The sequence below is a fragment of the Catharus ustulatus genome, chromosome 5 (genome assembly GCF_009819885.2).
Source record: "Catharus ustulatus isolate bCatUst1 chromosome 5, bCatUst1.pri.v2, whole genome shotgun sequence".
Taxonomy (NCBI): Eukaryota; Metazoa; Chordata; class Aves; order Passeriformes; family Turdidae; genus Catharus; species Catharus ustulatus.
In genome coordinates, this window is record NC_046225.1 from 23890318 (window position 1) to 23906057 (window position 15740).

General features: G+C 42.3%; 1 protein-coding gene across 5 annotated transcripts in view; it reads left to right on the forward strand.

Moving 5' to 3' along the window:
- Positions 1–15740, forward strand: part of GSTCD (glutathione S-transferase C-terminal domain containing) — a 55430-nt gene that overhangs the window by 37913 nt on the left and 1777 nt on the right. Inside the window, exons 6-12 of one of the 5 annotated variants that reach the window (XR_004417934.1) lie at positions 1444–1559; positions 1781–1825; positions 2206–2334; positions 8019–8152; positions 9882–9912; positions 12407–12525; positions 13666–13742. Coding sequence is in view for 4 of the 5 variants with exons in the window: in XM_033059850.1 (XP_032915741.1) it covers positions 1444–1559; positions 1781–1825; positions 2206–2334; positions 8019–8152; positions 9882–9912; positions 13666–13983 (773 nt within the window). In the remaining variant the exon portion in view is untranslated. The other 4 variants (XM_033059851.1, XM_033059850.1, XM_033059853.1 and 1 more) reach the window with 4 other exon arrangements.

The window sequence follows — 15740 nt, forward strand, 5'->3', positions numbered from 1 at the left end:
ATTTTTTGGGAGCCTTTCAGTATGTTGTATAAAAATGTCAAGTTCTTCAATATTTTGCCTTGTAGGGCTACATTTCAAACCAGTTTTTTTCTTACTCGTCTTGAAGGCAACAATTAACATTGTTTACTATTGCAGAACTTGTGAAATGCAAAGTGAACTGTAGTATTTTTAGATGCCTTATTGCCTGTTTGCGATAATGAAGGACTAGTTAGCCATGCTAACTAACATTCTCTACATGCCACATCACAACTTGCTGTTTTTCTGTGATTCTGGCTACAAAGCTCAAAATACAGAGGTAGAACAGGCAAAAGACGGATTGATTCAAGCTTGATTTTATCCATCTTTCAAGAGAGTATTTACTACTTATTTCCTGCACAGTAAAGGAGGATGAACCTTGTGGTTGGTAACCATGAAGTTAATTGCTGGAGTTTTTGAAGACTGTAGGCTAATTCTTTAAAAATTATTTTTCTTATTAATTTAATATTCGGGAGGTCAACCAACTGAGTACTAAGTAGTGGATCTGTTTTTGTTGATGAAATCTGTTACTATTTTACTTTTTGATTTTTAGGGATCCTAGAATCTATTTGCTGATTTTGCACAGTATGAAAATTTGATGGTGTTTTCAGGAGTTGTACTTAATACTAAAGAGTTGTTTAAGTACTTTCTTATTGTGAAGTTGAGCTGTCAGTATCTGTGTCAAACTCTGCTTTCTGAACAAGCAAAAGGAGTCTTTAATAGGTCTGTCAGCACTCAGCTCCACTGAGACAAAACATAGCCTTAAAAATACTGAAGTGCTGGCTCAACAAATCCATTATATGTGGAGCAAATCTATATTGGACTTTACCAAGCACGTTTGGAAGAAATTAATAGTTTCTCCAGTTCTGGTTGTTACAGATGTGATGGAAAGCCAGTCTTTGCTATGTAGAAGTAGAAGTAGTTACTTTGAGAAGTACCTTCTAGCACATGCAGTCATTTAAATAAATAGGACCAGTTATTATGAAAAGTAAAAATTGATAGTAGAAAGAGTACAAGTTTTAAAATCAAGATGCTTAAGGACAGTGTGTATAGAAAATGAGGACTTATTTTGGCAATCTTACTGTGAATGTATTTGAACTCTTTCTCTGGGCACAAATCCCAGGATTGGAGGAGAATTAGGTCAGAGCTTGCATAACTTTGATTGCTTTACATTAAGTTTATATGAGTTTGTTCCTAAGGATACATTAACAGCTAGAAAGTTAATTTTGGAGAAGGTTCTATTTAATTTTCAAATATTTAATATGTTAAATGTGAATTAGCTTGGAGTGGATTAAGATGCCCAAGTGTTTGAATAATTTTTTATCTCAGCTATAAATTGCATTTTCAGTACTTTGCAGTTATCCACATAAAATTGTCGGTGTTGAGAAGTGCTGATGACTACTTAGCCATTTTCTCTGTCATCCCCAGGAAAGATGTCTAGAGACCGGGCTCTCAGGAAGCAGCAACAACTGAATAATTTGGTAGCAGCAGTGACAAAGCTTGCAAAACCTGGAGATTTGATTGTGGATTTTTGCAGTGGAGGGGTAATGTATATTTTTGTGCATGTGGTGCAATTTCTTTCAGCTTTCATCTTTGCAGTTCTAGGTGGTTGCTGCCACAGAGCAAAGCAGTAGTGCAAATGTTGAAATTTTAGCTGCTTTCAAAAATACTCTCATTGGTATAGGGATGCTCATCACATAATGAGTAAACAACAGGGAACACTAAAAATTGACTCAGATTTTGTTGTTTGTTTTTCTTTTCACAGGGCCATGTTGGAATTGTTCTTGCTTATATGATACCATCATGTCAGGTAAATTCTCAATAAAAAGATTTCTGGTGATCCTCTTAAAAAGATGTGTATATAGAGAGGATACATAGAAGTCACAGTTGTCTCAGCAGAGGACTTAGGTTTGAAACATGCAAATTTTTTAGCATAATCCTCAAATGTGTGTGGTGCTTTCCAGAGAGCACAGAAGTTGTAGGAAAATATAAAATATTTTCATGCTGATTAATATTGGCAAGGATTAAATGCCTTCAATTGTTTCTGGGTTTCCAGCTAATCATTTTGTAGATCTCAAACTGTGCAACAAGTGAGTCACTCAACAAACTACTAAGTTTTCTGCTTGATAATGTTATACTTTGATTTCTCAGTATTATTTTGCCTTACTTTCTGCTATGTGTGAAATCTAGGTGGTGCTCATAGAAAATAAAGAGTTGTCTCTGATCCGTGCTAAAGACAGAAGTGATGAACTAGGTTTGAACAACATTTGGTTCATTCAAGCAAATTTGGACTATTTTAATGGGACTTTTAACATTGGGGTAAGTGATTATAACTTTTCCACTTCAAAACTTCAGTGTCTAATGAATTATTCTTAAAACAACTGATGTAGGTGAGAGAATAAAATTCTGTATGTTCTTACAGACCATGAAAATAAATGAGATTAATGTCCTGTCTAGAATTTTGCAGTCCTGGTGAAGAACAAGGCATAAATAGTATTTTGTAGCTTTGTAAATATTCCTGTCATCTAGTTTTTTATGCTGTTAATAGAATATGAACCTCTGTGGCAAGGTGCAAGCTTTCCATACAAGACTGACTGTTGTTTAAATCATCCATCTAAAAGCCTGCTTTGACTGTAGCTGAGGATGGTGACACTGAAGGTTTATGGTACATTCTGTTTAACTGTTTGGTTGGTTTATTTAAGGAAGGAAAAGACATTCAGTACAGGAGAAAGAGCAGAGAATAAATTATTTTAGCCCAGCCCTTTCAAGTGTAAAATTCTGTAGCTTTATTTTCTGTGCTACATTGTCATATAAATCTCAGTGGGTGAACTAGACAGGTATTTCAAAATATCAGGATCTCATGAATAATACACTGAATTGTGTGTGTGAAATGTTTAATAGTTGTTTTATGAAATGAGTCTCCAATCTTGTGGTCATTGGAATTCCTGTCTGAATTTCTTGGAGGCCAATTTTAAAGGTTAATACAATGTTAAGTCTGTGGAGTTTTTATTTAATAAAAAAAGTATTATATTCTCTATTTCAAGTTTTGTGACAAGGGAGATATCAAAGTATAGGTTCACTTGGAAATTTCTTTTCCAGGCCTTCATTTCTAAAATATCTGCATTAGTCTTCACAATTTATTTTGTTTCAGATAGTGAGTTAAATATATAGGGTATCCTGAGAAAGCTTTTTCTTTAATTCTATTTGGGATTTTTTCTTAACTAAATAGGTTCTCAGAAACCCAAAGAAGAAATCATTTGGTGTAATAGGTCATACAGGCTCAGCAAAACTACTGGTTTATCTACTGCTGTTTTAAGGTCTCTTTTTCTGCAAGCAAAGCAGAGAGCTTTGTTTTCTACTTGGATATATGAGGAAGTAACTATAATTACAGTAATTTCACGAATACAAGCCGCACCATTTTCACCAAAATTTTGGTGGAAACCCGGAGGTGCGGCTAGTACTCCGAGGCGGCTGATATATTAAAAATATTCTAAAAGCTGCCAACACGGAAGTGAGAGCCTGTGGCAGCCCCAAGCCAAGCTGGAGCCCGGCCAGCCCCAGCAGAGGTGGGAAAGCCTGGCAGAGGCAGGGCCAGTGGTGCGCGGGGCGGGCGGCTGAGCTGAGCCAGCAGCACGGGGGAGCCTGGCAGAACTGGGGCTAGCAGTGCAGGGGAGCCTGGCAGAACCGGGGCTAGCAATGCAGGGGAGCCTGGCTGTGCAGGGGAGCATGGCAGAAGCAGGAATCCCGGCTGGCGGGGCTGCCCGGCAGCACGGGGAAGCCCAGCAGAACCGGGGCTAGCAGTGCAAGGGAGCCCAGCAGAACTGGGGTCAGCGGCGTGGGGGAGCCCGGCGGCGCGGGGGCCAGCAGTGCCGGCCAGGGCGAGCAAACGCGGCAGCGGCGGTGCAGATGGGAGGGGGTGGCGAGCGAGCCTGGCAGCAGCAGCACCGCCCGGCCGGCCCCGAGTGGCCCTGCCAGCCGTGGCACCGAGCTGGGCCACCTGGCCCCATCGGCAACCATGAGTGGGCCGAGCCTGCCTGGCCCCGCCCTGAGCCAGTAAACCCCGCTATGCCGCGATCCTGTTACTAATTGGCAAATTTGTGAAAGTTGCACACGGATCCTCGCTACAAAAGAAAGTGCAGCTAATATTCGGGTGCGGCTTTTTTATTGACAAAGACATCCACGTTGTCAACGCACCGGGAGTGCGGCTTATACTCTGTGTGGCTTGTATTCGTGAAATTACTGTACATTCCATGATAATCTGATAACTGGATATTAAAAATCTATTTCTGATGTTAAACTAGTTTTAGTTTTGTTGTTTAATTGTATGAGCAGAAAATTTCATTGTGAAATTATTTTCTGCTTAATTTTTTAATGTTCTGCCTGAGACAAGAATATTTGTTTCCATCTGTATGCAATTACAGTTCAGTTGATGACTAATGGTCTCCTCAGCTGAGCTTACAGCAAGCAGACTGGAAACAAAAAAGATTTTGTTTAAATCTATACCTGAGAGCACAGTTTTTATCTTCCAGTTTTTCTACCTTGAAAAACAGCTTTGAACCCTGAAATCTGAGCTGTGCAGCCTTAAACCTCTTCTCTAAATGTACAAATGTTTTGTGTTAACAAAAAGCAAAGCAAACAATGTAGTTTTATAAATCCACACTGCTGCATAAAATCAAAACTATGCCTGAAAAATGTCCTTAATTTAAGTATGCACCAGGCCTGCAGTGAATACTGCAGTAATTTGCTTTTCTCTGGGAGAGCAGGAACAATTTGGGTGCAACCTGTGTGTTGTCCAAACATGTCAGTGCTTGCAGGTAGCTGTGATCAAATGTTAGTTTTAGTAGAAGAGCCTCTCACTAAGAAAGAGAAATAAAAGAATCAGGAGAGGAAAGAAAAGATTAAAGGAGGGCAAGTTGTATTTGATGCCTCCCCCAGCTCCAGTGTTTGTTTCTACTCAGTACTTGAAAATCAAATTACAGTAATTTCACAATTATAAGCCGCACCATTTTGACTAAAATTTTGTTCCAAACCCAAAGTGCGGCTTATAATCAGGTGCAACTTATATGTGGACAAAGAAGAAAAAGTTACTGTTTTAGTTTGGAGGACAGGTGTCTGCTGAGAAAGGCAGGAGCTTCTCTTTGAAATGAAGAATGTAAACCCCCTCCCTCCAAATTATTATAATTTTGAAATCAAGGGGCTTTCAGGCAAAAACATGGGAATTAGGAATAACAGTTCTTTTCTAGGGAAATTACAGTAATTTCACGAATACAAGCCGCACCAATTTGACCAAAATTTTGGTGGAAACCCGGAAGTGCGGCTAATATTCCGGGGCGGCTAATCTATTAACAAAATTCTAAAAGCTGCCAACACGGAAGTGAGAGCCCGCGGCAGCCCCAAGCCAAGCTGGAGCCCGGCCGGCCCCGGCAGAGGTGGGAAAGCCTGGCAGAGGCGGGGCCAGCAGTGTGGGGGCGGGCGGCAGAGCCTGAGCCAGCAGGGCGGGGGAGCCCGGGAGAACTGGGGCTAGCAGTGCAGGGGAGCATGGCAGAAGCAGGAAGGCCGGCGGGTGGGGCTGCCTGGCAGCGGGGGAAGCCCAGCATAATCGGGGCCAGCAGCGTGGGGGAGCCCGGCGGTGCGGGGGCCTGCAGTGCCGGCCAGGGCGAGGAAACGCGGCGGCGGTGCAGACGGGAGGGGGCGGCCGGCGAGCGTGGTGGCGGCGGCGGCAGCCCTGCCGGCGGAGCGAGTGAAAGCGGCGCTCGCGAAAGCGCCGCCCGGCGAGCGAAAGCGCCGCGGCTCGCGAAAGCGCCGCCGCGAGCCGCGAACCGCGAGCCGCGAACCGCGAGCCGCGAGCCGCGAAAGCGCCGCCGCGAGCCGCGAACCGCGAGCCGCGAAAGCGGCGCCGCGAGCCGCGAAAGCGCCGCCGCGAGCCGCGAACCGCGAGCCGCGAGCCGCGAGCCGCGAACCGCGAACCGCGAGCCGCGAAAGCGCCGCCGCGAGCCGCGAGCCGCGAAAGCGCCGCCGCGAACCGCGAGCCGCGAAAGCGCCGCCGCGAGCCGCGAACCGGGAGCCGCGAAAGCGCCGCCGCGAACCGCGAGCCACGAAAGCGCCGCCGCGAGCCGCGAACCGCGAGCCGCGAAAGCGCCGCCGCGAGCCGCGAGCCGCGAACCGCGAGCCGCGAACCGCGAACCGCGAGCCGCGAGCCGCGAACCGCGAGCCGCGAAAGCGCCGCCACGAGCCGCGAACCGCGAGCCGCGAACCGCGAGCCGCGAAAGCGCCGCCGCGAGCCGCGAGCCGCGAGCCGCGAAAGCGCCGCCGCGAGCCGCGAACCGCGAGCCGCGAAAGCGCCGCCGCGAGCCGCGAACCGCGAGCCGCGAAAGCGCCGCGGAGCGGGCGCGGCGCGGGGCGGGCGCGGCGCTCGCGAGGCGCGGCGCGGGGCGAGCGAAAGCGGCAGCGGGGCGGACGGCGAGCCCGGCGGCGGCAGCCCTGCCAGCCGGGCGAGCGAACGCGGCAGCGGGGCGGTGCTGACGGGAGAGGGGGGCCAGCGAGCCCGGCGGCGGCGGCAGCACCACCCGGCCAGCCCCGCCGAGCCGTGGCGCTGAGCTGGGCCACCCGGCCCCGTCGGCAACCATGAGCGGGCCGAGCCTGCCTGGCCCCGCCCCGAGCCAGTAAAGCCCGCTATGCCGCGATCCTCTTACTAATTGGCCAATTTGTGAAAGCTGCGCACGGATTCTCGCGACGAACGAAAGTGCGGCTAATATTCGGGGTGCGGCTTATCTATTGACAAAGACAGCAACATTGTCGAGGCACCGGGGGTGCGGCTTATAATCCGTGCGGCTTGTATTCGTGAAACTACTGTAAAATAGAAATACAGTACTACAAAGAAACAAACTCCAAACCCTGACAAAGCCAGAGTACAACCTGACACTCCGTCAGGCAGGGTGTTGGTAGCAGTCCCATTAAATGGTGGTTGCAGTCCTTTTGCAGTGACAGATGTGATTCAGTTGAAGCAGTGCTCCTGTAGAAGGTGCAGTTTCCCTCCAGAGGTCCAGTGGTGATGTGGAGAAATCCGGTTTTCCTCTGGAGTCCAGTGGAGAAAGGGGCTACCTTAGTGTCCCAAAACCTCTGTTTTATCTTGGTAAGAAATGTTGGGCTCTTCCCCCTGGCTGGAGTAACTTCCAATGGGATGCAGTAATTTTATCAGTCCCACAGTGGGACTCAATGGGCCATGAGCAGAAAATGGCTCTCTAGAGGAAGGATGGGTTGTGACAAGATAAAGAACAATGCCCCACCTGGTTTGAATGGATGGCCCATTAGCAGAATATCTGCCATTGAGATAAGGATCACTGTCCCCACCCTCAAGAGATGGTGATAGAATAGATACCTTTTATCACACTCAGTATAGTAACATTCAGCTTATAATCAGGTGTGGCTTATGTATGGACAAAGAACAAAAAGTTGCCAACACCTGGAAAGTGTGGCTTATAATCAGGTGTGGCTTATAATCTTGAAATTACTGTATCTAAATTTATGCTTTTATTTTTCCTTTAAATGTGACCTTCAGGTGTATCTGTTTCTTCTCTTACTGCTTAGTTGAAATCCAGTTTTGACATAGTTCTTTGTATTTCTAAGTCCTTTTTGCTTGACAGAAACTTTTGACTAATCACCACATAGTTTTTCTGTTACTATGTATTCCACAGCTATTATTTTTCTGGAGATTTGTTTTTAGTTTATTTGTTATCACAATTAAGTGCACCTGCCTTTTGAGTGCTTTTGGTGAGTGACCCTTCTTCAGTGTTGATTCCTTGTTAACGAAATAAAACATGAATTTTCCTCAACACTGATGTGAAGGAGAGGAATAAAAAACTAGAGAATTAAGGACCGGGCTTTAGTTGCAAAAGCTTCCTCATGCATTTAATTAACTCAGTAAACCAAAAAAAGCCTGGATTATATTTAGAATGTTCCAATGATTAATTTTTTTGTTTCCTTGGTTGCTTTTCCTGTTGTAGGTGGCCCTGCATGCTTGCGGGGTGGCCACAGACATGGTGATTGAGCACTGCCTCAGGGCACGGGCAGCCTTTGTCATCTCCCCCTGCTGCTATGGCTTCATTCAAAATACAGCCAAGTTCAAATATCCACGAAGGTAAACTAAAGCTTGCAAGATAAGCCCTAAAATATCAACTTAAGTGAGGGAAGAAAATCCTGAAAGAGTATAGAATTAATGACTTTAGGGTCATTGTGAGTGACTAGGCTAAGTTAATTCATACTTAACAGTGAAAGTTTCCTCCTGTTTGTCAACACATCCTCACAGGCAGATTGGTAATTCCTGGATTTTTTCTTTTATTCTGGATATGTATTTATGGTTCTGAAGACTTTCAGTATAGAAGATACAATATCTAATATGCAGACCTTCTACCTTAAAATTACAAAGTTAATAGAAAACTCACAAAAATTACTCTAAGAAGGGGAATTGACATTTTAATGTTGGAGGAAGATACAAGCAGTCAGTTTAGAGAAGTGGGTCTGCCTTATACCGCAGTTTACTGCTTGTGAAACTGCTTTGATTTATTCCCAAGTAGATAAGCTCTCCTGTGTTTCAGTTCATATTTTTAATATTTTTTCAATGGATTCTGTATATATTTTTTTCTTCAAATCCACCTTGTGGGAGATACTAATATATCTTATGCTTAAGAATTTTAATGCCTTTGATATAAATAAAATGTAAAAGATAAATACTAAGTGACAGAAGATAAGAGGTTAAACAGCCTTCTGAATCAGAACTAGGTGGAGAAAAAGGGTTGTGGTTGGCTTTTTATTTTTGGGTTGGTAAAATTGTGCTTTGCATTTTGGCTGTCCAAGATGAATTAGATTTAATTCTACCAGGAATTACATAAATGACTTAAGTATATATTTGCTAAAATGAGAAACTGAAACATGCAGTCTTAAAAGGAATCAACAAATCTAAAAAGATATTGTGCATCCATGTGAAATATTTTTCATTCTTTTCTATACTATCAAAGTGTTCTGGCACAGAAGTGCATATAAAGTAATTATTTATAACTTTTCAGTTTGATAACCTTTGCATTTAGCTGTTATTTCTTAGTCAATTTGATACTTCCATCTCCTTGTGTGTAACCCTTTTGTCTTCTCTTGTGACACAATAAAACAAGTAAGTCTTCTAATGAAGAGGCAATAAAATTCCAAGCTTTCTAAAATTAGCAAGCATATTATTTTCCTCAGTAGATTTGTTTTAAAATTGGCTGGTTAATGTTCGACTTTTGACCAGCTAAGTTTTTAGATCACAAAGACCGGAAATGATCACTTCGAAAACTTTTGTTGCTGTAGATGCTGCAAGAATGTTGTGTTTGCTAAGATTTTGAACCTTACCTCATAAGTCTGTGAAAAAACTATCAACCTGATCTTGAGCTACATTTTAGGGTTTGCTTTTTCTTTTGTTTCTTATGTTATATGAGCATAAACCATAATAGCCTGGCCATATCCCCATAGTAGCTGTATTCTATACTCAGTTCCCTTGTAAAGACGCTTTAACTTTGTAATACAAACAAAATATATGTGTGTATTATTAAATATATGTGAAATGTTTATGTGACAATGAGAAAACCACAGTAAGTATGTGTTAGCATTTATAATGACTTAAAAAGCGATTTTTTAGTAATACTAGATTAAAACCCACTAAATACACTTTTCAGTGGACTGGAATTGAAATGGGTTTTGGTATTTTTTCAATGCCTTTCTGTATGATACAGATATTGCTGTTTTCTTTAAAATGTATTCAAGTATGTAATGATTGCTTGTATTTTCCACCTTTGCTGTTTTTAGATGTTAATTGAATTGATCTATTTTTTTTTCAGTCATCAGTTCAAAGAGATTTTGTCCTACAAGGTACGTAAAATGACAGAGAGAAGATGTTGTGCGCAGTTTCCTGTATTTCTCTTAGTCTTCTTATCTAGTGAAATATAGGTGGTTATCTTCTAATTCCAAGGACGGGCATGTGTTATGTGAAATGTTCATTATTAGTGCAGGTATCATTGTGTTTTCTCTTCACCATGCATTTAAAGGCTTTTTTTGTTCAATAAAATTAAATTGTTTCTCCACAAAAAAAAATAATTTTTGTCATAATGTGTAAGTGAGCCATTCCTAAGGTACTTCATCTTGTATCAGTTAAAAATTACAGGATACCTATTTGTTTAGGTGTTAAATAAAACTTTGCAATAAACATTGGATTCCTCTCTCTATTTTATGTCTAAAACATTGGACACAGTAAGTAGGGAGGTCTTAGACAGATCTGCAAAAAATTTTACACAGTTTTAAAAATGTTGTTCCAAATTATTTCTAAAATATTAAAGTGTGTTTTCACCCTGAGCAGCTGCGGTCTGTGGAGATAAGATGAGAAATATGTGGGAGAAATTATCACTGAAGTATACAGATCGGACAGAGTGAAAGGTAACAGGAGAGTGGAAAAAGCAAGAACAGAGAGGTAGTTAGTGTTGAGCAACCCAAAATTTGAAGTTTAGAGGCACTTAATGGGGCACGGAAAGAACGTTTCCTTTTGAGAGAAGCAAGGTTATATAGAAACTTTACTAAATTTGCAGCTCAAATCCTAGTAGGATTTTTGGCTTTTAAATATACAAGTGATTTTTGGAGGTGCACAATAATTATTTGTAACAGAAATACGGCAATGAAGGAGGGTATTTCTAATATCCAAATGCTTTTGGGGACAGTGGGCAGTGCAAAGATAATATATGTAGCAGGAAGATAGAGATTATTCATTTTAATCCCTAAATTAGAGGGAGTTTTAAAAATTCAGAAAATCAGCCATCTTAAAAGGGAAGTTCAGTTATCAGGTAATAAAAGCCCAAAGATTGAGATCCCAAAAGCCACATGATGTTCCTTTCAACGTCTCTAAGACATAATCACAAAGTATTCAGGTTTCAGTTCAGAGAAAAAAAATATTTACAGCATTATTAAACCTGCAGACAGTACAGAGAGAGATGGCATTAATTATAAAGTCAAGGTTGCCTGGATTAGATAGTGCATATATTCTCATTGCAACTCAGTGAATTTTTTCTTAATCTGTTAATCCATGGAGATTTAAATCATGGAGTTTGTCAATACTGTAGAAGCTCCAGAATTCATTATTTGTGTTGCAGAAGGGCACAGAAGTCAAAGATAAGGCCAAAAAAAATTGCTGTGCTTAGTAGTGTAAGAGTCTATAAAATTGACCTATGGTGCCTCAGATAATCCTAGTTATAAATAACTTTTGTTATGCATCTAGCTGTATGCATTTTTATATTTCGTATGAATAAATTCTTACAGGTTATTGGCTAGCAGCCAAAGTTGCCATGTGTTAGCCAGACATTGTCTGTGTCATCCACTCCAGTTCCCATTTTAAATTAATTTCTCTTATCTTTTATTTTAGTGAGATCTAAAAAGACATCCAGAAGTCTGGCATTTCCAAAACTTTTTTGATGAGAACATTATGCTGTAATTCATTAGTTTATAGTTGCAAGGAATAAGGTTATGGTAGCTGTAGATTTCTACTATGATATGTTTTGAGACTCTGTCAAGATACAAGGAGAATTGGAAAGTAGAACTGTATAAATTTGCAAATTTTGGAAATAGGAACTGAACATGTGGATGTTCTAGTATACAAGTTAACTGTTTATACACACTTTGGGAAGTTTCTAAGCATTATTTTAGAAGTCATTATTTTATTTCAGCCAACAGGGAATATGACAATTTAGTTACTGTGTCAGGGGGAAGCAATGTCGTTATAACAGGCTATAATTTATCTTTTTGGATCACTCTCTAAGAAGCCAATGATTGGAGTCAGTCCAGATTTTCAGGTTAAGTGACAAGACTTACCTTGGCGCTAGTCTGGTCCAAAGACCTGGCAACTTGCTGTTGCAAAGAACCAAGTTGTATGGTGTGCCTGAAGGCTGGTGAGGAATTACGTGCTAACATGGATCTTCTCCCTTTTCTCTAAATCCCTTTTTTTCTCCCCAGGCTGCCTGGCACTGCTGCTTCTCTCCTAACAGTGACCACATTGTCCATGACACCCCTTCTTATCTGTGCTTCAGTAGTTATGTCTGGATTTAACACTTTCAACTCTTTTGTACTACAAGAATAGATATATTTGAACTTAACTGACTGGGTGTAACATGTTTAAGGCCAAAATGTGTTATGTATGACATGTTCTTATTTTGCTTCCATATTTCTTATGAAACTGTGAGCTGGAAACTTTCATGCCAACGAGCTGTAGTAGGGAACAAATATTCTTGCATCAAGATACTATAAATATATTTAAATGAGTAATATTTGTGTATCAAGTGATGATAATATTTTATTTTGTAATATATGGGAAAACTTTTTGCAGTCAGGTCTCTATTTATGAATTGGATGGAGTGTACTGGAGGAATTACCATCTTGATTTAATATGAAGGTTTTTTGTGGAGTGAAGACTTGGATGTTTGTGGCCCTCTAAAATAAGCTGGAGTAAGTATCCTTACTTCAGAATACTGAAAGAATCTAGACTACCCTTAGTTGAAATTGCTCTCTCCACCTGTTACAAGAACCAAATCTTTAAAATCATAATTTTATATTAGACAAGAATAAAAAAATTCTTTTTGATGCAAGATACACATCCTTGTTTCAGAACTGTAGCTCTGGAAGCTTTGCTTAAGAGAGCAGTTTGTGTTGCTGTGCATTTCTGTTGTCTGCCCATGACGTTGTGGGAGACTTGGGAATGGTGTGTGATTCTAAAATGGTTCCAGTTTACTCTGCCCTGTACTGAGTACTGCAACTGTCCCATAAAGCACAGCTGTCATCAGAGCTGTAATTCCACTGCCACACCTCGCAAGGCTCCTACTCTCACCACCTGCCTTCCTTGGCTTGGCTGGTCTTGGAGGAGCCATTGTGCTGGCATGGGAGGTGGGCATTGAAGGCAAATGAGGATGGGACTCTGCTGCTGCTCCAAGCAGGAACTGAAGTGCACCCTCCCCGGCACCATCCCATGGCTGACTGGGCAGGGAAAATACTTCTGTAGAAGTCTCTGCAGAAGATTCTAATGGGTCAGGGATAGTTTGAAAGTAAATTGTGCTCCTTTTGATGGAGGAAACTTTCCTATTCACAGCCAGGTATTTTTTGCCTTCAGGATCTGAAAAGATTTGGCAAGGCAGAGGAAGTTTGACCCACCAAGCCTATCCTGGAATTCAAAATCACTGCTTGGGAGAAATGTTCAAGTCAACTGTTTAAGAATTTTGTCTTGGCTGCTTATTGATGCAGGGAGGCTGCTCTATTATGGCTATGCTAAAAGATGGCTGTGTTGCTCATCAGTTATTGAAAGCAAAATTAGTCTGCAGGATATCTTTGAGGAATGCTGTCTTGTATACATTGAATCCCATTCAACTGCTGAAAATATTTAGAAAGTTCAGCAAGAAGCAAATGCTTGTCAGGAGAAATGAGGCAGTGATTACAAACACTTGACTTACACATGTATTTGCAATACAAAAATAGAGATTTCCACACAGGTGGATTTTTTTTAGAAATATTGTCTTCAACGTGGTAGCATTTCTGATACTTTTAAGCATTTAATCAGATTTTTTGGATCAATCTTTTTTTTTGTCTTTTTTATAGGAGCACATGATCCTTTGCAGATTTGCAGATCAGACAGCTGTTCAACTTCCACCTGAACGTAGGCTAATTGGTATGAATTTCTGCAGCTGTTGTGTAAACCATCCTAGTGATGGTTTTACCTGGATACATAAAGGAAGAAATAGGACATTTATGAATGGCGCATTAAGTAGATGTCTTCAGATAACAGTTAAAAAATTAGCTTTCCTTACATTTCACCTCTTTCTGTTCTCTTCTTGCTATAGAAATGGTTTTCTTCTTCCAAAATCATCAATATTAAAGAGAGAGTTTGTATTTTACTGTCTAGTATTACTATTCTGATGAAAGCTGTAAACTAGCTTCCAGGTCAGAAAAAAACAGAAGGGGCTAGGAACTCTAAGGACATAACTCAGCTTTTTTGGCTTAGAAGAAACATTTACAAAGTATATTAAAGCAGTACTAGATAATAAGCATAATGTTTTTAAAAATCTTGATTTGAAGAATTGAGAGTACAGTAAATTCAAGAATACAAGCCGCACTGAGTATAAGCCACATCGCCGGGTGTTGGCAAACATTTTGGTTTTTGTCCATAAATAAGCCACACCCGAGTATAAGCCGCTCTGCATTCGCAGCGAGGACCCGCGTGCAACAAAGTTGCCAATTAGTAACAGAATCGCGGCAGGGCGGGGTTTACTGGCTCGGCTCGGGCCGTGAGGGCTCGGGGCTGCTGACAGGGCTGGGTGGCCCAGCTCGGCGCTGCCGCTCGGCAGGGATGCTCAGGGCCGGCCGCCACCACTGCTGGGCTCGGTCACCCCGGCCTGGCGCTGCCCCGTGGCGGCAGGGGGGGCACAGAGCCCGCCGGCACCTGCAGCGGCCATGGGAGCCGGGGATGGAGCCTGCCTGCTCCTGCGGCGGCAGCACGCGGGGATGGGAGCACCCCGAGCCGCAGGGCCAAGCGGAGAGAGTTTCCCGCCTTCCCCCGAGCCGCGGGGCCAGCAGGAGAGAGCTGCCCCTCCTTCCCCCGAGCCGCGGGACCAGCAGGAGAGAGCTGCCCCTCCTTCCCCCGAGCTGTGGGGCCAAGCGGAGAGAACTGTCCCCGCCTTCCCCCGAGCCGTGGGGCCAGCAGGAGAGAGCTGCCCCGCCTTCCCCACCCCCTGTGCTGCCTGCACAGAACAGCTCCACCCGCCGCGCAACAGAGTATCAATTTGTAACAACCGCATAAATGCAGGGTTTTACTGGCAGGAGCTCGACTTTGCAGTTTGCACTGACTTGGTTTGCACTCCCAGGGTTGAAAATGTCAGAAAATTATTCACATATTGGCCGCACCTGAATATTAGCCGCTTTCACGGTATGAAAGCAAAATTTTGGTCAAAACAGTGCGGCTTGTATTTGTGAAATTACTGTATTTATTATACTTACTGCACAAAAAGAAAATTGTGGAGATCCTGTATAAAAGCTGACAATAATTTTTTCAGTCTCTTTTGTCATCATCACATTATTTTAAAAAAATTCAAAAAGGTCAGTATTCACTTACTAGTGTTGGACCCCACGTTGTGGACTGAAAATTTAAATAAGATCCAAAGTTTTTTTTTTTGAGAGATCATAACTTTTATCTGTTCTCAGTGTCTGAAACTGCCTAGTTTTTTCTCGCAAATGTAACTTTAAATGTTTTGCCCTAACAGTGTATGAACTTGTAATAATAATATTGGAGTCTGTGGCCATTCTGTTTAACCAACCACAGAAGGTGATTTTCTATGAAACCACAAATGTGGGAGGATAGGGCTGCAAAAGGTAATTTGCAGAGTTCTGTCCTGGTTGGTTATATAAACTGGTAATTTCTCCCGGCAACATACAGATCCGTACTGGACTGAGTTGGAAATATCTTTTTCAGACCCACCCTTATTATTGTATCTTTAAATTGTCTACAAACCAATTATTACCCCTCTCAAATCTCAAGCCACTAACAGAACTGAGTCCAAATGTCATAATGTTGGTGCATTCAAAATAGTGAAATTCTTTTGTAACTAAGGAATCCAGCTGAGAAAAAGAGGATAATTCTTTTCGGCCGTGGGCTCACTGTGGACAGACAGAGTAGATAA